Source organism: Stylophora pistillata, chromosome 7 (assembly GCF_964205215.1).
Source record: "Stylophora pistillata chromosome 7, jaStyPist1.2, whole genome shotgun sequence".
NCBI classification, from domain to species: Eukaryota; Metazoa; Cnidaria; class Anthozoa; order Scleractinia; family Pocilloporidae; genus Stylophora; species Stylophora pistillata.
In genome coordinates, this window is record NC_142525.1 from 4565749 (window position 1) to 4592059 (window position 26311).

Consider the following 26311-nt stretch of genomic DNA (forward strand, 5'->3'; position numbering starts at 1 on the left):
CACACCGACTCTACTAAATTACTTCAGTTTTAAGGGAGCTTAACCAAGAGTTAGAATTTCTTCAATTGTATACAGATGCCTCAATGTTTTAACTCCTAATGTATAGCAATTAAACACACAAGCCGTTTCGCAGTTTACAACTACAGGACTAGTGATAAACCTAGTGTTGCCTTTTATAGTAGAACGGCCACTGCTCGAGCGGACTTTCTTTATCGTGGTATTAGAACGTGTAATTCTTTAAGCCCTTTAGCTAGAGGACTCTAGAAAATTAACTGGATTTAAGACGCGAGCAAGAAAAGAGCTTCCTTATTGACCGGCGGTCCATTCTTTCAAAATCTTTCGTACTTTATGCAATTTCGTGCTTTATGCAATTTCCTCCATTAGCTTTTCGAAAAATGTTGTCGAATGTGAAAACAGCCGATGGTTTTTTTGTATCCTAAGCTCTACATAAACGAGAGCGATACAGCACGTAATGGACAAAAGCAATGCTGAAACGGAACACAACTCAATGACGGAGGGTTTTCGACTCTGTTTGTCTCGTTTCATGGCTTTAGCTGATGAAAATAAGATAGCACTTCAGAGACGGAAATTTATTTGCCTCTGCTTGAAGTAATCTGAGGAGAACGCTCCTAGAAGTTACATTTTGTTCTGAATTAGACAGGGAACCTCCGCTCTTGTTTGAAGACGGTGAGCAAATGGATTGTAAGGGCTTGTTGACTTTGACGCGGATTAGGTCAACATTAAAAGTAAAGGTCGGATACCAATGCCGAGACAGCCACAATTAATTAAAGGACAAACAACATGATATATCTAATTAAGTTTGTCTGGATAAGTTATCGAACTTAACAAGAATTACCAGCAACACTCGAAATACTTTTCATGATTTAATTTGACAGTTGACAGTGGCAAGTTGGTTAGCAATGTAAGAGTGAAACTGAAATTTAAAAGCGTTCGATCAAAATGTTTTGTTTGATAAACTGCCAGGCTCTTGCAGGGAGCTGGGGGAAAGGAAGTTGAAACAAATTTGAAGCAAAAGGTAAATTTGTTTTCTTCCTTTCTGTCGATGCAAAGAATGCTGTTTGTGTTGTGAAGGAAACTATTCTCTTGATTAAGTAAGAGTTGGTATGTTATTGCGAAAACTGTAAAAAAATAAAACAAAACAAAAAAAAAAACCTCTTGTAATACATGAATCAGGAAAAATATAGACTTCCGTTGATTAAATGTCAGCTCATGTAAGCAAACTCTTCTGGTCTCTAGAGTTTTTCTTTTCCTTGCGTGTTTGGCGCGTGAGACAGGTCACCCCTAAAGTCGGTCATATAAAACAGGGCATGGAGGGAGGGGTAGGGGTGACTCTCTTTCAAAACTTACAGGGAGATCGTTAAGAAGCTTTTGTAACGTAGATGACCACAGTTCGGCAATTAACTTTTCGGTCTATCCTGTGGTCATTTGTTCCACCCTGAACCATTTGCTGGTCAGTAAAAGATTTGTACATTGTACCCAGTAGGATGTAAATGGCTTTAAGAAGACACTGAGAAATATGGATTGTGTTACGAACTGAGATGGGTCATATCTGAGTGGTCGAAAGGTTGCATACCAACGCTGGAACGAGCACATAGATATCTTAAGGAAGTTGTAGGGACAAAGCTCAGGCTAGTTTAATTTTTGAGTCTTAGCATGCAGAAAAATCAATTAATTTTAATTAGTTAGTTAACCTATGAATAAGACTTCCATTAGAATTGATTTGTTTAAAATTACGCTTTTTAATTATCACTCCACTAAAAGAGATTCCTTTTCAGTTGGAGCTCGTCACTGATGTTCTTTTAAATTTCATGGTCTGAGTTTGAAAGGAGCGCATAACTTAATCTTCACATAGACATTGTATGAGACGTGCCCAGCAACCCTCCCCTCGATGAGGACGGGAAAAATATTCTTACGCTAAGAAATAATAAGAGCAATATAAAGTAAAGACAAACTAAGGATTGAGAATATAAAAAACGGATGTCAAACGACCAATTTAAAACAGGCTGCTGTCACAATTTAGGGTATGTGTTTCAAGAAAGAAAGGGTGTGACGTAACTCCTTTTAAGTTGCTCAAAAGTCGGAGTTATTATAAGACAAGAGAAAAAATCTTGTATAAAGTTATCACTTCTGCTTGTTAGTTATTCCATAACACTTTAGTTTTCCTAATGTGTGATAGCCCCTCTCGTCGATGTTAATGGAGATCCCATAAGTACCAGTATCTCCAAACCTTAGCTCTCTTACTGGAAGTGCTACCTTATCAGTAAGCAAGCCGCTGTCCTCGCGCCATGTAGCGTCATTCTTGTCACAATTGCATCGTTTACCAAATTCAGCACACGAATTGGTCATTCCGCATGCGCACTTTTGACTACTGGGAGAGGCTCCACCCCAGTACCGCATCGCACGGGAATCACGTGACACCCACCATCCATAGTTTGATTCCAAAATTATAGAGTGGTAACATTCATATTTAACGAATTGTTCGCAGTGAGAAGAGACCTCAGTCAGACTGGCCAGCTGGGACAGACTTGCTCCTGGGTAGTGAATTCTGCGTGAGTATGAACCTTCACTATCATATCCATCTACTAGTGTTCTACTTTCGCTGTCGTGACTTACAACTGTCACGCCAACTCCATTCTTGTCACTCATGTCACAGTAGACAGTGAAAGGTGCCAGGCCGCCCTCGCCATCTGGGTCAATGACGTAAATGCCGTTAGAAATACTGCCGTATTTTCGTAGCATAGAACATGAAAGAGGCTCAATTGAGTTAACCTTAACACTCATTTCTATTGCTGACAGAGCATTGGTCGCTTTGCAGGTGTACAATCCATCGTGGGATTTCTTTACTTTTGAGATGACCAAAGTGTTGTTGGGTAAAATATTGGATTCCACCGGAAGTGATGTCTTGCCATCCTTCATCCAGGCGACTGAGGGTCTCAGGCCTCCCTCGGCCATACACGGTATCTGCACAGGACTCCCTATCAAAACGGTGAGCTGTTTTGGAGGATGTACTTTAAATCGTAGACGAGAGAGTATCATCAACTGAATTGTTTTCACAGCTTTTCCGAGAATATTCTCTGCCTTGCAAATGTACATGCCTCCGTCGTTTTTTGACACATTGTAGATTCTCAAGTCTCCATTCTCTACAGCCGCCCTACCAGGTAAGCTGTCGAGCGTCCTAGACCACGCGATGTTAGGCTGCGGCTGACCAGACGTATCGCAGGCCATAATGACATTTTGTTGTTCTTCAGCCAGCCGCTGACTGGAAGGTAAAGTGATGCGGGGAGAATCTAAAAATTACGGAATAACATTCAAGATAGTCAAATCAATTCCTACACCTATTTTTCTAAGCAAAAAATGCCATTTTAATGTTATTTTCCCTTTGGAAGTCTTTTCTCTCTCATAAATCAGTTTACTTTGTTTCAATGTGACACATTTTGATATTTTAATGCTTAAGTGGTCAACTACCCAGAAAGAAATGAGATAAGAAAATGAAAACTTTTCCGCATTTTTAATGAAGTTACTTCAGTCATTACGAAAGCCATGCATGCCCTAATGTTTCGAAACTTACATTGCACTGTTAATTTTGCCGATGGGCTTACACTTCCCAGCACATTTTGTGCTTTACAACTATAGATTCCATTGTCCTCCTTTTTCACGTTTCTCACCGTCAAAGCGCCATTGGACTCTATCACGTGGCGCCCAAGCAGGAGTGATGAGTTAATCTTGGACCATGTGACACGTGGAGTAGGGTGACCGGATGCTGCACATTTTAAAAATGCTGTTTAACCTTCATTGACCGTTGATTCAACTGGGGACTCAAGTAAATACGGGGCAGAGATAGACATGCCCCTATCTCCCTTCACTCCCTGGGGCCCTCTAGGTCCTGGTGGTCCCTGATCTCCAGGAGGTCCCGTATTTCCTTTTACTCCTGGAGGTCCTTGCGGACCGGAGGGTCCATGCTTACCCGGGGACCCCTGGGATCCAGGTTTCCCTGCTCTGCCACGTAAGCCTTGTCGTCCGCGGCGACCCGGGTTCCCCTTGGGGCCCGAACGGCATAGCGCGTGATCTTTGGCGCAGATTTGGTCCTGCAGCTGGCGAAGCTCATCTCTGACGAGTTTCTGGACGTCAACAGTTGTTTGTTTGGGTGTCGCGGACGTCACGCTACGAGGTTTTCGTGACATCCTTTCGGCTCGGCCTGAAATAAAATTTAGATGTGGGCTTTAAAATGATTTTATACGGCAGCGAGAACCCTGACTTTGTATTACGGAGTTTTACTGGCTGCACTGTCATCTTTGATTCACTTACAACATATATAAAGAAGATTTATCATTTCCTTACCTAACCTTACCCCCAAGTTTCTGTCGTCTGTCTTTACTGTCCATTCTTTGAAATTCTTTTGAATCTTACGCATAATCTCTTTCTCCAGCTTATCGCAAAATGTTGTCGATTGTGAAAGCGATAGCAGCCGATGATGTTTTTGAATCTTGAGTTCCACATGAACAAGAGCAATACAACACATAATTGATAACAGCAATGCGGACGCCGAACATAATTGACTGCCGACGGGTTTTCGGCTCTGTTTGTCTTGTTTCATGGTTCTAGTCGAGAAAAAGTAAAATTCACTCCACAAGAGAGAAATATTGGCTTCTCTCCTTGAAATGCTGAATAAAAAGGAGTTTCAAAAGGATGTAGAAGAATCCTCCCTGTTTGATATCTGAAATGAAATTCATGTACGAGCTTGTAGAAATAAGATATTTCAGAAACTAAGCTTCATAGGTCAACTTTAAATAGAAAGATCCACTGTCAGACCGGGGGGAGCATTTCAGGCCTCCTCAAACTGCCCGAATGGACGGGGGGATGATGTAAATCTCATGCAAGAACGGTGACGTAAACCTCAAGAAGTTTAAATAGGACAACAATGACAAAAAATAAACTATGTGGGAAGATTCTCTTTTCCGTCGGATTTTTAACTAGCTTACTTCAGAACAAACTCACTGACTCGAACGACATTTCACCGTTTGAATTTTAAATCCCACTCGGATTAAGATTTTGACTTCCAACTGCTTCCTTTAAACTGTTTTTAAACTGCGTCTTCGAAAACAAAGAAGGCACAGAGTACAGAGAGTTCTTCCTTTGGACTTTTTCAACCCTAGTCGATGTATTTGCAAAACTTTCAGTTGCGTGACGTATTACATGATACGAAAGATATCGTGACCGGAACGCGTGTCGTTATCATAAGTCACTCATTTGTCACGAGCTTCGCCAGAACATTTTTCACAGACAAAGAACATTTGTTTATGTCTCGATTTCGACCGCTGCTTTCGGCGTTTAACAGCTATGGCGCTCTCCAAACCCAATTTAGGCCTTTGTAGCTCGCTACATTTTGTCAGTTTGGTGATTTCGGTCTTGACTTTGTCGCTACTTTTTGCCGGATTTTTAAGAATCGAAATGAAATTACAAGAGCAAGAAGCACGACTGGGCACCACGGAGCTTCTGTGTCGTGAAAGAACACAAGACGCATCACATGAAAGAAAGGCGAATGTCAAAGGTACGATCGATAAATCTTGATCGAATACTAAATTGAAATCAACTCAATTCAGTCCGTCATTAGGCGTTTTCAGAGTTCATTTTCGAACGTGCGTAGTAAGCCAGACATTTCCCTACCCTACGCCCTAGGAAGATTGCTGTAGTTAGCCGCCTGTTATATTTATTGAAGACCATGGATTCCGTAGCGAGGAAAGGGTACGTTTTGGGTTCGCTGTTTGCTTTATATTAGGTACACGTGCTGTAAGGAATGTAGCGATGACGACAAAATGATGAAAAGAGGGAATTTAATTAGTAGAATGCTCTGCAAGGGGACGATGGCAGCAGGTTTGTTTTCACAAACGAATGAAAAAATAACTAAGCAAAAAAATGATGAAAAAGTGGGCCATACTGGCAAAGTTAGCGAGGGACAGTTTTTTCTGCCCTCTTAGGCCTTGTCTGTTGCCCATGGCTTTCCCTTTTGTATAATGTTTTTTTAGATAAAGAGAAACAGCATCACTGATATGGACGCCTTATTATACAACCTTCGCTCAGACTAAGGGCTAACGCTCGAAACGTCATCTGTTTTCTTCGTTACGGTGGCCAATTTACTATTTCAACTTAGTTGATAAAACCAATTACCTCATTATACAACCTGTTGCTTCAGTTTCATTTTCAATATTTTTTTGATTTAGTAAGACCTTGTCGTATAATAATTTCGCGGGAACAAATATTGTTGTGGGGGTTTTACCACTCGCTTGGCAAATTAACAAGAGGTACTGAGATTCTGTAATTTTCTTCTTTATTCTCCTACACTGCTGCTTCTACTGCAGCTAATTTTCTCTCTCTCTTGTTCCACTGCTTATTTTCTACTACTTTCAGCAAGGAGTGCTCCGGTATTAAATACAAAAATCACAGACATGTTTGGGTTAATTAGCTAACCGTGGGAATTTCCAAAACAGGATGTTCAGTGTGGGTAAGACTCAAGGTCAGTTTTACCAACTCAAACATAACCACCTAGCAAACTAGTTATCCTCAACCATAACAAGAGATTAAAATGTCTAGCACGGTAAGTGCTGAGCCAAGTTCAAGCACACACTAAAAATAAATGATCAAAACTATAGATTCATCAGAATAGCACGTAGGGGCGAAAAGGCGAGACTTAATAAAACAAAAGGCAAACCTAAAAATACTTGAAATATCAAGCCTTGAAAACGCTCTACAACAATATGTACAGTGCCAGCTCAAGGATGATTTTTTTTAACTCTAGTTTTTTGGGTCTTACAGTGGGCGTTACACAGTTAATGTGTGAAGAAATACGAAGAATTCGAATTAAACTCAGTTTTTGCATGCTTCTTCTTCAAGGAAAGTTGGATATTCATTCCAGTGAGGCCAGCCCGAGATCCCGCCGTGCGGCCGCTGGACATCCAACAAACAGCAGTAACGACCAAAGCAACGACCTCCTGAAAATAAGAAACGAGATCCAAAGTCATTTTGAGAAGATAAGAAAAGAGAACAATCGTGTTTGCACATCGCCTCTTGGTTCGGTAAAAACCAATCAGTAATGTATTAATTAGAACATCTTAGTTTGCCGATAGAGAAGTGGATCTCCGGCATCTATACGTCATTTATCAATGCATAGACAAGTATGTTAGCTCTACTCGCACCGCTGACCAAGAGTGAGCCATTTGACTCCTCTATGATTTACAAATTGGTTTCCAAGAGAGACCTGGGCTGTCTAGAGGCTGCCTTACTCACAGCGTACCTTAAAAAGATTAACAGTAATAGTCAAATAGTCTCTGTAATAGTCAAATTGTTTTAAGTCCTAGGTCTTGTTTGCTGTAACATTTGTAGAAGCCTTGCACAAAGGTTTATTTAGAGGGGGGAAAAGAATTCCTTTTCTCCAAGACCAGCGCCATCATTCGCTCATTTTTACCCGAATGGTTTTGCGTGCTTGCCGTCTTGTTTTTAACATGTGTTGATTGTAGCGTTCTGATTGGCTTATATTTCGCACGTGGTAATTTTCAACTACGAAAGATTTCCGATTCGCATTCAGGGTAACAATCGCATTGGCTGAATTCAATGAATATTCGTAAAAAAGATCCTATTTCTACTCTTCGCAAGTTATTCTTTCTCTCCATCATTGAACTGATCCCGAACACTGACAGTTGTTGTCATCAATTATTCAGATTTGCCTTCGTGGTCCCCCTGGAGAACCTGGGTTCAAGGGGGAAAAGGGCGATTCGGGAGACATTGGAGGGTTAGGCCCCCCGGGGGCTAAAGGGCAGAAAGGAGAGAGAGGAGCCCAAGGATATCCAGGAGTGCCTGGAGAGTCGACGGTGAATGATAACAAGGAGGGGTCCCCACAGGTGCTTGTGTCTCCTTCGATTTTGACAGTGAATGAAAACCAGACGGCGAGGTTCCATTGTGCTGCTACAGGTATGTATTTCTATTTCTGTTTTAACGAAATTGCGTTTGGTATGATAAGACGTGATTGAACAGTAGACTCCTTTAAATGAATGTCGAATGGAGTTGGAGAGCCACGGACCGAATGGCCACACCTCGTACTGAGTGATTACCAGTTGCCAACTACAGGTGTTGATTGCCTGTTGCTGAATGTCGAAAGTTGGGGAGCTTATTACTGAGTGCCGAGTGCCGAGTGCCGAGTGCCGAGTGCCGAGTGCCGAGTGCCGAGTGCAGAGTGCCGAGTGCCGAGTGCCGAGTGCCGAGTGCCGAGAGCCGAGAGCCGAACACAGTAGAGTGCCGAGCGCTACGTATCGGGTGTTGAATGCCGAGTGTCGAGTGTCTGTTTACGGGCACTGGTATCTTATGATCGTGTATCGAGTGCTAGAAAGCTTACTTCTTAATCAACCCGATTTCGAGTGCAAAAAATGCTTAATACTTAACAAATTGTGCTCGTCAGCTTTCTTCTTAGCGTGAGGTTTCAGCAAAAGACTCACAAGTAACAGAATACAAACTCTCTATGTTTCGTGAATCACAGGTGACCCGACGCCTTTTGTTACATGGCGGAAGGAAGGAGAGGTACTCAAAGGTGGCGCCAAATACCACGTGCTGCAAGATGGTGGGCTAACCATAAAAAATGTCCAATACAACGACAGCGGTGTTTACGAATGTGTAGCGAGGACAAGTGTGAAACGAGCCGAGGCCTTCACGAAACTTGTCGTCCGAGGTAAGATATCAAGTAAATGATGGCGAGGAAGTTGTCATAATCGTTAAAGTGTGATGTCATGTGTAACGCAACGGGTAGCTGGCTATGGAATTGCGTGACAAGCGATTTTTCATTCCTCCATTTAAGAGTGATTTTTTTTCAGGTCTGATTTCCACTATTGCTCAAATAGTGCTTTACTGCGAAGGATCGTTCTTATATAAGTGATTTTAAAGTTATACAAAATAACTTTGAAGCGTGACAGGTGCTTTTCATCATAATACTTTTATACTGATAAGACAAAAATTGAGACAATTTAATGACGATCGAGTTTCTTTAACACTTCTTGAATAGGGACACCTCAAATCAAACCATTAACTCAGCGCTCAGTTTACGTCATCGACGGAAATGACGTCACATTCCCAATGTGCATCGCGACGGGCTTTCCGTCACCGATCATCACGTGGTCTCGACTCTTCCATAGTCTGCCAGAGAGACGCACTCAATCATACGATGGAAATCTGACAATCGTTAACGCCACAGCAGATGATTCTGGAATGTACTCGTGTGAAGCTGCGAATGCTATCGGCAGCGCCCGAGAAATGATGCAACTGATGGTTTTAACACTCCCTCAATTCACTGTAAAACCACCAAAGGAACTCGTAGGCAACACAGGCGATGTACTGACGATTGACTGCATGGCAAAGGGAGACCGAACTTTGTTTGTGACGTGGAGTCGCGAGTACGCTGACCTTCCTGATCGGAGGGCGACTGTAGGAAACGATGGGATCTTGACAATCACTCAGCTGGCCCCAGTGGATGCTGGGAAGTATATTTGTACTGCGACAAGCTTGGGAGGAGCCATAAAAATTACTGCTGAAGTGAATCTCGCAGTTTTTCAGAGTAAGTGTGACATATAAGTCCAATTATTAAAAACTGGATCATTGGAGAATGCAATTCAAGACTTTTTATTTGCTTAGCCATTATGGTATATGAGCCAATATACCATAAACTACGATATGGTAAGCGTACGCATAAGCTTAAAATTGAAAGGGAGCTAAAAATGTGATAGAATTAAATAACTTAATGTAGCGTTTTTAATTAAACAATTATTCCACTCGCGTTTGTTGGATATGAGATGATTATAGCCAACTCGGCGCTACGCGCCTCGTTGGCTATCTATCATCTCATATCCAACGCGCACTCGTGGAATAATTGTTAATTATTATACATTCTCTTACGTCATACCTCAGACACTAGTTTTATGCGCTCTTGTCTTTACAAGTGCAGCTCAGGAATATGCATAATAAAACAATTATTGGATTCAGTTTTGGCATGATAGCGGTAATTGTCGAGGCTTCTGTTTGTGTTATCCGCCTCAGCCTTCGGCTTGGGGAGATACCACTAACTTTGGCCTTGATAATTATCGCTATCATGCTCAACCTCATCCAATAATTGTTAATTGGTGTTTCTAAATAAAAATTATATGTTTTTGTTTGAGAACTCTTGGTTTCACCAACATTATTGTCGTTTCTCTTTTTTTGTCCAGATTACATTCATATTTAATGAAATTTGCCCAAAGGAAAAAAAAAAATTTGCCCACATAAGAAATTTCATATCCACTCTCGTAGCTACAGTAAGCAATGCTCATCTGAATTTTAGTAACATAAATTGTCTTACTAATCATGATTTCCTGAAACGTTATTCTTCGCGCCAGTTCCGTTTTCATCCAGGCCAACTTTTATCCTCTAACTGCATTCTTGTGACTCGCTTCGATCACTTTTTGCATGACTTCAGTTTTTATTGTCTGAGCAGTATTTTAAACATCATCTTAAAGGAGCTATGCACGTATATTTTGAGTCCCTTCTTGAAACGTGCAAATTACCTTCAAACACGAGATAAACCTCAAAATATAAGCTCAGAAAGGTTGAATAATGAAGCAAATGGAAAGGACGGACCAAACAGTTCCCAGGGTGCTGAAGGATCGCGGACATTTGCTCCGATCGAAAACAACCATCTCTGAGATTCAAACCCCATCATAGCTCTTATAAAAACTGCTTTCTATTTTTAGAGGGTTTGAAGGAGGGCATTTGCCCGATTCCTCTCCCGGTCGAAGATTGCGGAGATGAGACTGATGACGAGTGTACTCTGGATTCAGATTGTTTTGGTGAAATGAAGTGCTGTTCGGATTCCTGTCAGAAGCTGTGTGTTCAGCCTCCACAAAGTAAGTCCCCTCCTCCACATTACCTTAATTAGTTGTCACCTTATCTAACAACGCTTCTTTAAAATTGTAAAACAAAGAGGTGAAGGAGAAGGCTCGATAGAAAAATGCCCTCGCCCCACTCCCCCAAGAAAGAGATCAGAAAGTTTGTCACTCAAGCACAGTAATGACAATGCACTTGATTTACTTAAGAGTGCGAGCATGAAATCTCTCTTGTCTTTCTTTTTTGTCGTGTCAACAGACTTTACTTTTTATGATTGCACTACACCGGTATGGTTCAAAGAGGTTTCGCTCCAAAGTACGTTCGTCCCTTCCAGTTCCTCCTATTGCGAATAATTTATCCCTTCATCAAAAATAACAAGTTCGCTCCCATCTTTATCACTTCGCCCCAGGTCACGGCGTACTGACTTTCCTGCGCTCGGTCCGTTCGTTATGACTCCAAGCTAAATATTTTCCGTCCGACCCTCCCACTCAGCATTAAGTAGATATTTCAATTCTTGTTTTACACAGCGAGAGGGTGCGATGACATCCTTTATGCGGGCTACAACACGAGTGGTGTTTATATCATCAACCCTGACAGGAAAACAGATTTTGATGTCTACTGCGACCTAGAGACAGATAGTGGAGGATGGATTGTGTTCCAAAGGCGAATGGATGCTTCTGTCAGCTTCCATCGCACCTGGATTGACTATAAATCAGGTTTCGGAGACCCTGAAGGGAATTTCTGGCTAGGAAACGACAAAATTCATCGTCTCACCGCGGCAAATGAAATGTCGCTGCGAATCGAGCTGGAGGATTGGAGTGGAAAGAAAGTTTTCGCTCATTACGACGTCTTCAAGGTAGACAATGAAATGAACAACTACAAGATCACGGTCAGCGGTTACAATGGTACATCCGGGGATTCTTTAAGTTACCATAACAACATGATGTTCAGCACGAGAGACAAGGATAATGACATGTGGAAGACCGGGAGCTGTTCAGATGACTTGACCGGGGGATGGTGGTTTAACGATTGTCACAACTCGAATTTGAACGGACAGTTCATGGGGAACACAAAAGCTTACAGTGGTATTGGCTGGGTTCGATTTAAACATAACCTTTCCTTGAAGTTTGTGGAAATGAAAATGAGGGCGCAGTCGTTCCTAAAAGAAAAAGTGGATGAAAGGATGGAGTGAGACAAATTTTATTTTGTAAAAATTCGTCAGACGATTTTGAGTGCATTTATAAAGTATTTCTTTGAAAAGAAATTTTGAAACGTAACTGTTTCATAAGAGCTAGGCCGCTAAATCTTGAGTTAGATAACTAACATTGTTATATACGTAGACTTTTACTTAAAAAAACGAGTACTGTGATTGGTTGATTCTTTGTCACGTGCTCCTGATCAAATTCAAATGTATCCCGACCGGGATACAATTGCGCAGTCGTTACCCGCGCGTTGAATACAATAGTATGTTTTTGCCATATGATTGTATAAGAGAAAGTCTTAATAATTAACAAAGCACTTAATGTATGGTCTCTCGGGAAGCTAGTTTGTTTTGTTTTTACTGGCGTCCTGATTTTTCTCTCGAATTCGTCTCGATAAATTCAAAGGCTTGTTTAAAACTTCCAGACCCGTTTCTTCGAACCCAGAGATAGATACAATGCTAACCTTGATTTCTCGGTCCGTTCTGTAAGTTACAGAATATCCATTTTTTCCGCGTGGATTTATAGCCCGCGCGTATCTTGCATAGGCCATATATCCGAGTGGAAAAACCTCGGTTTGTAAGAGGTATGTAACATATTAGAGTAAAGAATAGGTAGTGTTTACTGAACATGTTACAAACAGGTGTTTCATCCATGAACTAAACATTTCACCACTTTTTAGGATATAATAAACAGCAACAAATGAAAAAAAATACGCGTTAGCTTTCATATGAATGGTCAAACGCTATTGTTTCATCAACAGACCTTTAGTTAGCAATTCTTCGTAATGCTTGATAAACAGTGTCACATTAAAGAAGTGCTCGTCAACTATCATTTGAATGGTCTCACTCTTGGGTGTTATCCACGTCTCAAACGTAAATTTACAAATGAGGGTTGCAAATATCACCAGAGAAGTTTGGACTCCGAATCTATCGACTTTTTGTACTACTTCATTCAAAGCAAGTGTGGTAAAAGCGTAAATTACCAATTGTAGTAAAACAAGCAAAAAGAAATGAGAACCCTAGTGAAATAAAATCTGCCTGATGAAGGAAAAGACTGTAAACCTTCAAGGAAAATATATAATAAAGCCAGAACTTGTGAGTAAGTTCTTCAAGGTGAGCCCGGGAGGCTGTCTTTGACGGCTATTGAATGATTTCCCGAGCAGTAAACGTCTGTAAACATCAGACCGTAGGTGCTCGCGCGAATACACCCGAAAGTCAGCGGTAGCATATCCGATCATGAGTAACTGTCGATCTTATAGAATCCGGATTTTCAAATGCGCGAAAACGCGCTTGGGAATTGCTAAACTGACGATCGAGGGCTCTTACATGAAAACAAGTCTGGTGACCCCCTTCTTTTCATTGTTCCAATATAATATCAATGAATAGAATCGTCAGAAAAAAATCATAGTAAATTCTACGAAAATTTTGCACTGTGTGAAAACTGTCCTTTTTTAGATTTTCTGAAATTCCGCCCCATAGAATTTTTCTCAAATCACTGTGCAGTTTCATTTTCAAGTGCCAAAAGCGAATTATTCGAGCCATAAGCTAAAAAGTGCGTTTAAAGAATCCTTTGAAAGCGTTGCCATGGAAACTGCTAGTGACGAAATGACACCTATTTTTGGATAACCAATGATTATATAATTCAAGCCCGTAGAAGTGTTCAACTGGCCTTAGTCAGTCTTTTTGTTGTATTTTTTCAAAGTTTCAAACCATCAAAAAGATGAAAGCCAGTACTAGCCACCTTAAATGGTAAAAGCGCTAGATTATCATCCACACCAAACCACTTTGGACACTATGATAAACAGCCCCAGCACCTTTCATTCAAATGGGTCTTATCCGCGGATCTAAAACCAGGATCCCTTTTTACCTCAACACAAACTATGCTATATAGGAGTTCTTTCCATTTGCATTCATATGAGTGCGCATATATATGTGGTCGCATAATATACAGCAGCACATAACAATCTTCGTCTAGTATTATTATGGCATAAGATTCAGACGGAGTATTCTTACGCGGAGAATTTCTAGGGCTCGCTTTTTCCAATGCAAGCTGAATTCACACATCCTCTGTTTGCATTGAAGAACAAACAGATCATTTTTAGAGAAAACTTTAGGACAACCATTTTGTCTCCTTATTTGAAAAAATGAACTCACGAAATGACGAATTGGCTTTAATTTGCATATGAGCAGCTGACTGATGGCGCGAAATTTCTCTATTAATCACCTAGCGATGTAAAATGAAACTAATACAATCCCTGGCTGCGTTTGACAGCCCTCATGTGCAAACTTTACTTCTGCACAAAATAAATTTATAGTGCCGTCATTTGCCGATAGTTTTTGTTTTTGTTTTTTTCATTTCTTCTTTACTTAGTTACCCTAACAGGCTAAACGTCTTCCATAAGCATACACATCATTACATATGCAACTTTTAATTTACATGTATTGATGTCGCAGAAAAACAAGCTCCCATTTTTAATTAACATCTGCCGTCAACATGAACAACAGTAAAACTTCCTGATTTCCGTTCGTTTAAAAAGCTTGATACAGGATTATTGTTTGATCAAATGTCTTACATGAATTTTTCTAGGTTAAACTAAAGATATTACATGGCCATTGCTCGACCTTTTGTGGGCTATTTATTCGTGATATTTTTTACATGTAAATCATAAATAAGTAATGACATGTTTCTCGTGCGATTTAGTGTAAATAAGCTCTTGTAAATGTTTCAAAGACTACAAATTGGAGTCGTCTCACGGGTTCGTGCCTACCCATTTACACCAAATTGCACTCGAAATCACGTTATTACTTAGACAAATTAGCCATCTTTTAATGAAATGTCTTGTCAGTAGCATTAAAAAGATAAGTTGTTAGTTCTAGCTAACGCCGTAGTAAAGCGGTATTCGAACCTGTTTTTAAAAAAGAAACGCCAGAGTTAAAGACAGTGGATGACTTGGTGCAGGTGGCTGTAATTGTCTTATATCCTCGTGATTGACAGCCATGTAATTATGACTTAAAATCGTCTGTTAGAAGCACGGTAGTTTTTACGCTCGGCTCTAATGGCGGAACACCCCAACGAGTCTTTTTTATCAACCTCTGCGCATTTTGAAGACTTTCGCCCGACACTTGTCGCTAATTGTGTCTTCAACAGCTTTCTGTCTTACACGGCCATCATTCTAAACATCGTTACCATCCATGTGATAAGGAAAACCGCGTCTTTGCCAAAACCTTTGAGAATATTGTTACTGAGTCTGGCTGTCTCTGATGTTGGCGTCGGTTTGTTGGCCCAGCCGTTCTACATTTCTCTTCTGGTCAGCTGCTTACAAGAAAAACATATCGACTGCTTTTCCTACAAGGAATTGTTGGCCGTTATGACTTTTTTTGGTTTATATACGTTCTTAAATGTTGCAGCCATAAGTATGGACAGGTTCTTAGCTGTTCACCTTCATCTCAGATATCAAGAGCTTGTTACTCACAAACACGTCGTTGCAGCGGTGATATCAATGTGGTTGTTTAGTGCAATTTTTTCTTTAAGTTTCTCTTGGATTCCTCTGTTTAAGATCTCACGAGTCATAAACTCCGTGATTGCGACTGTCTGCCTTATTCTTGTGGTAATTGTCAACTGGAGGATTTATATAGTCTTAAAGCGACACAAGAACGAGATTCAAAGCCTTCAACTCCAAGAAGTACAACAGAGCGCTCAAAACGGCGACATATCTAACCTTTTGAGGCTCAGAAAGTCAACTCTTGGAACATTTTACGTATGTCTCGTGTTCTTGATTTGTTATTTTCCTTTTTATATTATTTCTATCTTACTCCAAGCTCACCCTTCAGCCTCGATCTCTTCATACCAAGCTCGGCACTACGCGTTGACTTTGACTTTCCTTAACTCATCTTTGAACCCTATCATATACTGCTGGAAGATGGGACCCATTCGTCGCACTCTCATTGACATACTGCGAGGCATCATCAATCGATTCAGACAATAGTTTCGGTCAGGTTTGTTTTTGATGCCAATTCACAATGCATGAGACAAGGAACGATTTATAGAGACCCTACGAATGAGCTACCGAATGGAGGCCACGATGGTTTAAACTTCGCCAACTGAAACTTGATCTGAAAACTAAGGGAGAACGAACTTTTACGGTTAGGAAAATTATGGAATGGAATAGTATAAAGTCAAGCATAAGGAAGAATGAAACAGCTGTTAGTTTCAAGCGCAGTTTAAATGATTTTTTTTTTAAATGAACTGAAAGCTTCCTCACGATTTTGAATATGACTTTTTTAGATCATGAATTCATTATATATGAAAATATTTTTGTAACTTTTATTTGTCATAGGGTAGGTAATATTTAGAATGTTTGACCTTGCGATGTAAAGAGCTTTTGAATTTTTATAATACCGATGTTTGAGGTATTATTTAAGTAGTGTAACGAGGGCCTCAATTTTATTATGATTACTGTTAAATGAAATCCTCTTTAATATAAAGCCTTTACTTGGTAATACTTACTATCGCCTTCAAAATCCCAGAGCTCCCTTGTACGGTCTATCTTACGGGTTTATATCGAATTAATTTGATGGCCTGCTCCCAGTTGGCTTGTTAGCTCAATTGGTAGAGCGCTGCACTAGTATCGCAGAGGTCAGTGGTTCGAATCCCGTACAGGCCTGAATTTTTTTCAGGTCTGATTTTCACTATTGCTTAAATAGTGCTTTACTGCGAAGGATCGTGCACATATACGTTTCATAACCGCAGTTCATATATATCGATTTCATATGTTTGTTGTTTGATTTATCATCTTACGGGTTTATGTCGAATTAATTTGATGGCTTGCTCCCAGTTGGCTTGTTAGCTCAATTGGTAGAACGCTGCACTAGTATCGCAGAGGTCAGTGGTTCGAATCCCGTACAGGCCTGAATTTTTTTCAGGTCTGATTTTCACTATTGCTTAAATAGTGCTTTACTGCGAAGGATCGTGCACATATATACGTTTCATAACCGCAGTTCATATATATGTATTTCATATGTTTGTTGTTTGATTTATCATCTTACGGGTTTATGTCGAATTAATTTGATGGCCTGCTCCCAGTTGGCTTGTTAGCTCAATTGGTAGAGCGCTGCACTAGTATCGCAGAGGTCAGTGGTTCGAATCCCGTACAGGCCTGAATTTTTTTCAGGTCTGATTTTCACTATTGCTTAAATAGTGCTTTACTGCGAAGGATCGTGCACATATACGCTACATAACCGCAGTTCATATATATGTATTTCATATGTTTGTTGTTTGATTTATTATTATGCTGTTAACAAGTGTTTAACATTTACTAATTAAGTTTTGTACACTAATTATTAGCTATTGAGTAGGTGTCCACAATTAGCTGATCTACAGCTAAAGGCATTGATACGTTAATAAAGTTTTCAATCAATTATTCTCCTGGGAAAATTCCCTAGAAACGAGGCTGGCTAGAGTCGGACCGCAGACTCCTGGATTCCGAATCGCGTGCTCAGACTCTTGTCAATTCTGTCTGTTTTTTACAGTAAATGAACGATGAATGAGGTTAACGCGCTTTTACAAATTCGCATTAAAGTCATTTGTCACGGCTCCGAAGATAAGTACAGAATCATACAGAACCACCATCAGACAAATAACTTTCTATTTTAGATTTGTAAAACTTTGAAATTTCTCACACTTGTCACTCAAGACGGAACGGAAAGGGAAAGATTTCAAATGCTGCTTAAAAGAACGATTGATTTCAACCTTTTTAGGGAGAGAATTTAATTTCTTATTTGACGGTAATTTTTACATTTATTTGTACGGATGCATGTTGTAATTGTGCAATGTAGCTTTATCCTCAGAAGCCCTTTTGGGATTAATAAAGTATGTCTATTTCGTACTTGTCAGCCGCTATTTCTGCGATTTTGTTTTTGTTTTTTAATTTGCCCCTTAATTCTCGATACTCGCAGGACACTATTTAAAGTGTCTTTACTAAGTCTTGACCGGCTATATTCAGAGCGTTAAAACTGAAAAAAAGACTTTCATCCTTTGCAGTTAACACATGCATTAAATAAAGCTCTGAAGTTTGAAATAGTGGGCGTGGCATGCCAATCGCTGTTTATATGCTAAAGTTATGAGCTAGTCCCTTTGAAAAGGTTTTTGGTAACGGTCTCAGATATCCTCCCTAGATTAATTCCCAACTTTAAGATCTTCTTTGTTGAGGTAAGGCCTCACTACTGAGAGAATTAAGGTAACTGAATCTATATCAGTTTCAAAATTATAATGTCCCTAAGTTCAATCCTACATCGACTCAATGTCAGAAAATCTTACTCATATAGGTGTAGTGTTTACTGAACATGTTACAAACAAGTGTTCATCCATGAACTAAACATTTCTTGATCAAAAACGATTTCTTAAAACATAAGCAAGCGAATATTAACTTTAAGAGCCGAAGTTTCGGTGTCATCATGACACCATTCTAAAGGCAAAGTGAATAAATAATGCGAAGACTTAATTTCTGTGGTCTCTACAAATTAGCATAATAACAAAGGATCGCAAATTCTTCCAATGAGTACCTTTGCACGAATCGAGTCCGTTTCCACGTTTAGGGATGGTTTAAGTTTTCCTATTAAAAGCATTTCCTTAATTAGGCAATCATATTTGTTAGAACATTTAGTAAGCACGTGAAATTGTTCTGAAAGGCAAGGTGGTACGTTCGAGTTATGTTCGCTAAAATAATGTTTACAAATTGACGACGATTTTTGTTTGTGTCCATCAACGCGTTCGTGGAGGTGGCCGCACGTGTAACCAGCATATCCTGCATCGCACAGGTTACATTGAAATTTATAAACTAGACATTGTTGGTTAACAGTGGCTTGACCTATCGAACTTTAAGGTCTTCGTTGAGTTTTCTGCTGATGACCACGGGCTGACTTGTGGTCTTGATTTTTGCGCTGAGGTCCGTGACAAGTTTTTTCACTACCTTAGCAGAGATCTGATCTTTAAGAGAAGATGTGCCCCAAAATCGAACATTTTCAAAATATGGTAGCAATAGCCAAAAAATCGATTCGGCTCATATTCTCAAGTTAGGTTGGCCTAAGAGTGAAACAAACCACTGCATGCTTTGTTTGGCTGAATATCGATTTATTTTCGAGAAAATCGATAACAACTGAATTCCGCTAAAACGTGGCTTTTGAGGCTAAAAATTTCAGACGCATCTCGGAACGTCGCGTCCCAAAATGAAAAACCTGGATTGATAAAAAGTACCAAATCTTGAAAAACAATATTAAAACATAGGTTGATTAAACATTTAAGAGGAAATGCACAAAAATAATGATCAAATTGATAAATTAGTGGCCACAGTCAAAAATTAAATCTACCTTCATTTTCAATTTTTTGGTAACTATTAACAAGTTTTCAAAGGTTTCGGGTTTTATTTTTCAAAGTACCACGGAAATCCCCGCCAGTGATATTAAGGGACATAAAAATGCCCCATACCTGAGCCGAATTGAGCAGTTTTTGAAGAAATGCAGGTGCCATCAGTCTTAATCTTTGAAGTACCCACCAGTGATATTAGCTGCTGCATTTCTTAAAAAAAAACTCTTCATCTCTGCTCTGGTATTCGTCTTTTTACGTCCCTTAAGATACTTCTTTGTTTTGGTAGTGAACGTAGGACAAAGCATTTTTGGAGTTTATATTACAGTGCCACAGCTGAATCTGTCTCTTAGAGACTAATAGTATATGGATGATACTGAAAGCAAGCGATAAGCAGTCGCCTGAAACTGGGACATTAACCCCAGCGTTCAGAACGAAACACTTGGGGAATACGTCTTTTACGGACTGGGGTCATAAAACCCTTCGCAACACACCACAGACGTATCTGTCATTTAAATAAAAATATGTTCCAGTCAATATTTTTGAGCTCTCCAGTTCAGTTTTCCATGTTGGCTAAATGCAACTCGCGTGTTCTTTAGGTGTTAAAGGCGGCGTTTCTTGTTATTAAACTCGCTTCCAAAATGTCAGACCGCCAAGCCCACTCTCTTTTCCCGATCAAAATAAAAATTCCTTAGTTTTTACCTACTTCATCTAACAGCTGCTTGGTAGAAGTTGTAATAACGACACATATAATTAGTCGCACTATTTTGTGATTTACAAAAATTTCATTCCACAGTTTTTCCATGTTGCAACTTTGATCTTCTTTAGGAGCGTGACGCCGTCACGCATTATAGTTACAAGTCTTGACCTTTGACCGAATATTTTTGAAAGTGAGCTTTTGCGTTAATCTCCGAAAACGAAATCAGTGGTTGGACAGTAACTGGACTACATGTCTATCAGGCAAGTTATCCGTTACAGGTGTAAAGCAGAGTTTAGTGGATTAATTTTTAATCAAAAGCAGAGTTCTCGGCTTTTCCATAAATACACATATACAGCGTTCTAAGCTCAACTTTTAAAAAAGTCGCCGTTTGGCGACCTTCAATTATAAAATGGTCGCCATAAAAGAAAACTTAGTCGCCCCCCTTCCCCCCTAAAAAAAAAACAGAAGGGGAGGACACTTTATTATATATTACACGATAGGCTAATGAGCCGAACGGCACGTTTCATCACTTAGGTTTGCTACTGTACGTAAGAGAAAGAAAAGGAAGAGACTGTCTAGTAGCAAAAACGATTTATTTCAACATTACAAAGCTGCTGAGGCCGTGTAACATTGCCAATTGCCCCTTCAAATCGATCGAATTTGCCATTTTTTTTACGCAGTCGAGTTTCTGAACGACGAGAGGCGAAAAGAGAAACACAGGTGATGCCACCGCTTGTACTATTGATTAAATTCGTCCTATTGTTGATAATTTTTCAAGTAAGTTTCTCTTTTTATCTGTTGGTCGCAAATTGGCGACTTTCGCCAGAATTTTAGTCGCCAAATATTTTTTTCACTCGCCATGGCGACCAAAATGGTCGCAGCTTAGAGCGCTGTTACAGTCTATCAACATAACAATATGCTAATGAGTATAAATTCTCACTAAAATTTCAGATTTTGATGGCGTTTATATAAAGCGCTCGCGGAGAAACCCAAACCAATCATTATATTTCTTGGAAGAAGAGCACTTGGACACTCAATAGCCATACGATGAACGCGATTGGGGAATGGCCACATATCGAAATTTCGGTTTGTAATTAGACGTTAAATCTATGTTTACTCAGGCTATTGTCAAATCGCCATTAAAGATTTTGTTTTTTGTTGGGAGAAGTATATAACCTACAACCAAAAAACAGGCATAAATACACTGCTTAATACTTCTACTTTTGACTTGGATTATTAATTTTCGATGTTATGTCTTCCACCAAAAACGCGAGGACATTCTTGCGAATGCTCATTTTGGCTAATTTATACAGCTATTTTTGGCCATGAAGAGCACGAAATCGATTTTGTCAAATATTTCCGAAATTCTGCGTTACTTTGAAAAATAGGACCCGAAACCTTTGAAAATTATCATTTATCATTTTAATATTTGTAGTTAATAATGTTGTAAAGCGCTTTAGAATATTTTATAATTTTAGCGCTTTAGAAATGTAAATTATTATTATTATTATTAAAATTCGTTAATAGCTACCTAAAAATTGGAAATGAAGGTAGATTTCGTTTTTGACCGTGGCCGCGATTTGATCATTATTTTGTGCATTTCCTCTTTTAAATGATCAAGCACTAGCTTTTCATCCACACCAATAGGACGGATGTAATCAACTCGAGGCCATTAAAAATAGGAAACTTAGGTAAGAATTTACAGCTCTGGTATAGGAAATATACCTATCTTAATTGCAGTAGCGCAGCTTTGGAAATAAAAGTGGAAAAGTAATTAAAAGTTTCTGCTTATCTATGCAAGGTTAGCGTGGAAACTATCATATGAAAGGAAATATAAATACGAGTATAAGTTTCTGCTTATCTATGCAAGGTTAGCGTGGAAACTATCATATGAAAGAAAATATAAATACGAGTATAAGTTTCTGCTTATCTATGCAAGGTTGGTGTGGAAACTATCATATGAAAGGAAATATAAATACGAGTATAAGTTTCTGCTTATCTATGCAAGGTTGGTGTGGAAACTATCATATGAAAGGAAATATAAATACGAGTATAAGTTTCTGCTTATCTATGCAAGGTTGGTGTGGAAACTATCGTATGAAAGAAAATATATAAACGAGTATAAACTCAGCTGCCAACTGCCATGACAACCAATTTTTTCAAAAAGACCACTGATTAACACTTTTATTTGCCTAAAATTTCACTAAAATTGAACAAAAAAAGTACCGCTAGGTAGTTGCACAATTTAACTTGACTATTCAAAATTTACTTGTGGCTTTTTATCTTTTTAAAACATCGCAATGAAAGAAACTCGCATGAATTGAAAACGGCTAGAATACCGAAAAAGCGAGTAAATATACTTAAACATCCACAAGGAAAACTCACTAAATTTTCCGTAACAATTTTTGATGTTATCTACTTCAGTTTAAAGTGTTTACCCGAACATCCCGAACACCTCCAAGATCCGCGACAAACAAATGTGTGATTTATTCGTATATTATATTGGGGTTGCTCTCTTCTCCCCCGCCCGCATCTTTATGTATAAATCCCATTTTTTAAATAAATGTCTTGTTATTAGCATTAAAAATATTTTTATTAGTTCTAGCTAACGCCGAGTAAGGCGGTATTCGAACCTCTTTTTTAAAAAGAAACGTCAGAGTTAAAGACATCTTGGATGAATTGGTGCAGGTGGCTGTAATTGTCTTATATCCTCGTGATTGACAACCATGTAATTATGACTTAAAATCGTCTGTTAGAAACACGGTAGTTTTGACGCTCGGCTCTAATGGCGGAACAGTCCAACGAGTTTTTTTCAGCCTCTGCGCATTTTGAAGACTTTCGCCCGACACTTGTCGCTAACTGTGTCTTCAACAGCTTCCTGTCTTACACGGCCATCATTCTAAACATCGTTACCATCTATGTGATAAGGAAAACAGCCTCTTTGCCCAAACCTTTGAGAACATTGTTACTGAGTCTGGCTTTCTCTGATGTTGGCGTCGGTTTGTTGACCCAGCCGCTCTACATCTCTATTCTGGTCAGCTGCTTACAAGAAAAACGTATCGACTGCCTTTCCTACAGGGAATTGTCGGCCGTTATGACTTTTTTTGGTTTATCACGTTCTTTAATGTTGCAGCCAGAAGTGTGGACAGGTTCTTAGCTGTTGATCTTCATCTCAGATATCAAGAGCTTGTTACTCACAAGCGCGTCATTGCAGTAGTGATATCAATGTGGTTGTTAAGCGCAATTTTTTCTTTAAGTTTCTCTTGGATTCCTCTGTTTAAGATCTCACGAGTCATAAACTCCGTGATTGCGACTGTCTGCTTTATTCTGGTGGTAATTGTCAACTGGAGGATTTATATAGTCTTAAAGCGACACAAGAACGAGATTCAAAGCCTTCAACTTCAAGAAGTACAACAGAGCGCTCAAAACGGCGACATATCTAACCTTTTGAGGCTTAGAAAGTCAACTCTTGGAACATTTTACGTATGTCTTGTGTTCTTGATTTGTTATTTTCCTTTTTATATTATTTCTATCTTACTCCAAGCTCACCCTTCAGCCTCGATCTCTTCATACCAAGCTCGGCACTACGCGTTGACTTTGACTTTCCTTAACTCATCTTTGAACCCTATCATATACTGCTGGAAGATGGGACCCATTCGTCTCACTCTCATTGGCATACTGCGAGGCATCATCAATCGAATCAGACAATAGTTTCGGTTAGGTTTGTTTTTGATGCCAATTTACAGGCATGAGACAAGGAACGATTTAGAGAGACGCTAAGAATGAACTACTGAATATAGGCACGATAGTCTAAACTTCGCCAACTGAAACTTGATCTGACAACTAATGGAAAACGAGCTTTTACGGTTAGGAAAATTATGGAATGGAACACTATAGCGTCAAGCAGAAGGAAGAAGATAACAGCTGTTAGTTTCAAGCGTAGTTTAAGTTAATTTATTTTTTTAATGAACTGAAAGCTTTGTCACGATTTTGAATACGACTTTTTTAGATTATGAAATTATTATATATAAAAGTGTTTTTGTAACTTTTATTTGCCATAGGGTATGTAATGTTTAGAATGTTTGACCTTGCGATGTAAAGAGCTTTTGGATTTTTATAATACCGATGTTTAAGGTCTTATTTCAGTAGTGTGATGAGGGCCTCAAGTCTATTATGATTACTGTTAAATATAATGAAACCCTCTTTAAATAAAGCGTTTACCTAGTAATACTTACTTACTTACTATCGCCTGCAAACTCCCAGAATTCTCTTGTACGGTTTGAGTTGATTAAGATTATGCAAACTAATAAAGAAAAAAAATCGATTAGACTTGATGGTTGTCCATTTGACTAAAACTCTCGACTTTGTGAATATTAACACGGAATTGAATATGAAAGTGATATTGGCAGTAAAGAGATCCTATTAGACGTTTTGTTGTGTAGTATCGATGAGTATTTTTACGAGTTGTGCCGTATTTTGACGAGCACGTAGGCGAGTCAAAATACAAACGACGAGTAAAAATATTCAGCGACACCACACAACAAAACGTCGAATAAGAGTTTTATTATCGAACGCGCCAAATTGTTATTTCATTGCGGGCGAATTCCGCTGACATCTCTGAAGTACAAATATCGCGTGATATTTGTACTCGTTTCGCCGTTATTTGTACTCTACGAAGCACAATTGGATAATAAATATATCTTATTAGACGTTTTGCTGTGTAGTATCGCTGAGTATTTTTACGAGTTGTGCCTACGTGACGAGCCCGTAGGGCGAGTCAAAATACGGCAGGAAGAGACGAGTTCGTTACGTCTCTTCCTGCCGACACAGAAACAAAGCACTCCTACGCAACAGCTGACTTGACACTTTTCACATTGCATAAACCATGTTAATTAGCAATTAGTGCAATATGTAAGCGATGGTATCGCATTATTCTGCCATTAAAATTCCCTGATGAGTGGGCAACCACGAAACAGATCTGTAGGGATGTATCTGTAGTTGTTTTTTTCCGACTACCACACATTATATCCGCTCTACTATTTGTATCGAGCACTGTTTCACGGACACCAAGCTTAATCCCTCTATATACAACAATTATTCCACAAGCGCGCGTTGGATATGAGATGATAGATAGCCAACGAGGCGCGTAGCGCCGAGTTGGCTATAATCTTCTCATATCCAACAAGAGCGAGTGGAATAATTGTTTTATTAAAAACGTTAAATTAAGTTATTAAATTTGATTAAAGTTTTAGCTCCCTTTTAATTTTAAGCTGACATGTACGCTTGCCATATTTGTAGATTATGGTATATTGGCTAATATACCATAATGGCTAAGCCAATAAAAAGTCTTGAATTGCATTATCCAATGATCTAGTTTTTAATATATATATATATATATATGTATATAATGTGTGTGGTAGGCAGAAAAAAAAACAACTACATATACATCCCAACAGACCTGTTTCGTGGTCTGTAGGGATGTATATGAGTGGGCAACCACGAAAAAGGTCTGTAGGGATGTATATGTAGTTGTTTTTTTCTACCTACCACACATTATACCCGCTCTACTATTTGTATCGAGCACTTCACGGACACCAAAATTAATCCCCCTATACATATATATATATATATATATATATATATATATATACATATATATATATATATGTATATATATATATATATAATATATATATATATTGTGGGAGGAAAAAGACAAGTAAACTACAAGTTCATCCCTACAAGCCTGTTTCGTGGTCGCCCACTCATCAGGGGATTTAATGAGAATAAACTTTACCATTGCTTATATACAATATAATTTGCATGATCTATTTAGTCTAATTTATGCAGCGCGAAATTGACAGTTTAGTTGTTGCGTAGGAGGGCTTTGCTTCTGTGGCGGCATGAAGACACGAGTTCATTACGTTTGTTTAGTGTTGATAGTTCGGGCCGGCAGATGATTAGGAATTTTTCTTTGAGGCAGAGGTTGCATCTTTTAGTTGAGCTGTTATACGGTGAGTGCGATGAGAGGATGCGCCAGGAAATAAAGTGATATATATATATATATATATATATATATATATATGCAGTTATATATATATATATATAACTGCAGACAGGGTGCACACTGTGTCGA

General features: G+C 39.1%; 3 protein-coding genes and 1 pseudogene across 7 annotated transcripts; 3 read left to right on the top strand and 1 right to left on the bottom strand.

The window, feature by feature from the left end:
- Positions 1 to 1621: 1621 nt before the first annotated feature.
- On the bottom strand, positions 1622 to 4781 carry LOC111336452 (neurexin-4-like). 3 transcript variants are annotated; one of them, XM_022942563.2, is made up of 3 exons: positions 4360 to 4773; positions 3590 to 4216; positions 1622 to 3308 (listed from the first exon to the last, which is right to left on the bottom strand). In XM_022942563.2, exon 3 carries the CDS (start codon positions 3244 to 3246, stop codon positions 2143 to 2145), a length of 1104 nt encoding a protein of 367 aa, XP_022798298.2. In that variant the 5' UTR covers positions 3247 to 3308; positions 3590 to 4216; positions 4360 to 4773; the 3' UTR covers positions 1622 to 2142. The 3 variants fall into 3 exon arrangements, 2 of the variants coding, with proteins under 2 accessions (XP_022798298.2, XP_088583158.1); XR_015989390.1 differs by having other exon boundaries at positions 3208 to 3308; positions 3687 to 4216; positions 4360 to 4781; XM_088727032.1 differs by lacking the exon at positions 4360 to 4773 and having other exon boundaries at positions 3687 to 3827.
- A 491-nt stretch (positions 4782 to 5272) lies between these two features.
- On the top strand, positions 5273 to 12947 carry LOC111336446 (uncharacterized). 2 transcript variants are annotated; one of them, XM_088727028.1, is made up of 8 exons: positions 5433 to 5569; positions 6427 to 6532; positions 6910 to 7091; positions 7734 to 7983; positions 8546 to 8734; positions 9065 to 9613; positions 10782 to 10934; positions 11442 to 12947. In XM_088727028.1, exons 2-8 carry the CDS (start codon positions 6508 to 6510, stop codon positions 12104 to 12106), a joined length of 2013 nt encoding a protein of 670 aa, XP_088583154.1. In that variant the 5' UTR covers positions 5433 to 5569; positions 6427 to 6507; the 3' UTR covers positions 12107 to 12947. The 2 variants fall into 2 exon arrangements, with proteins under 2 accessions (XP_022798293.2, XP_088583154.1); XM_022942558.2 differs by lacking the exon at positions 6427 to 6532 and having other exon boundaries at positions 5273 to 5569.
- Positions 12948 to 14839: 1892 nt separating this feature from the next.
- Positions 14840 to 17977, top strand: LOC148726289 (adenosine receptor A2b-like). Its single transcript, XM_088727077.1, has one exon. It carries the CDS (start codon positions 15172 to 15174, stop codon positions 16099 to 16101), a length of 930 nt encoding a protein of 309 aa, XP_088583203.1. The 5' UTR covers positions 14840 to 15171; the 3' UTR covers positions 16102 to 17977.
- A 2723-nt stretch (positions 17978 to 20700) lies between these two features.
- Positions 20701 to 24403, top strand: LOC148726290 (adenosine receptor A3-like; annotated as a pseudogene). Its single transcript, XR_015989394.1, has 2 exons — positions 20701 to 20895; positions 21127 to 24403. The product of XR_015989394.1 is annotated as an adenosine receptor A3-like (transcript).
- Positions 24404 to 26311: the final 1908 nt, after the last annotated feature.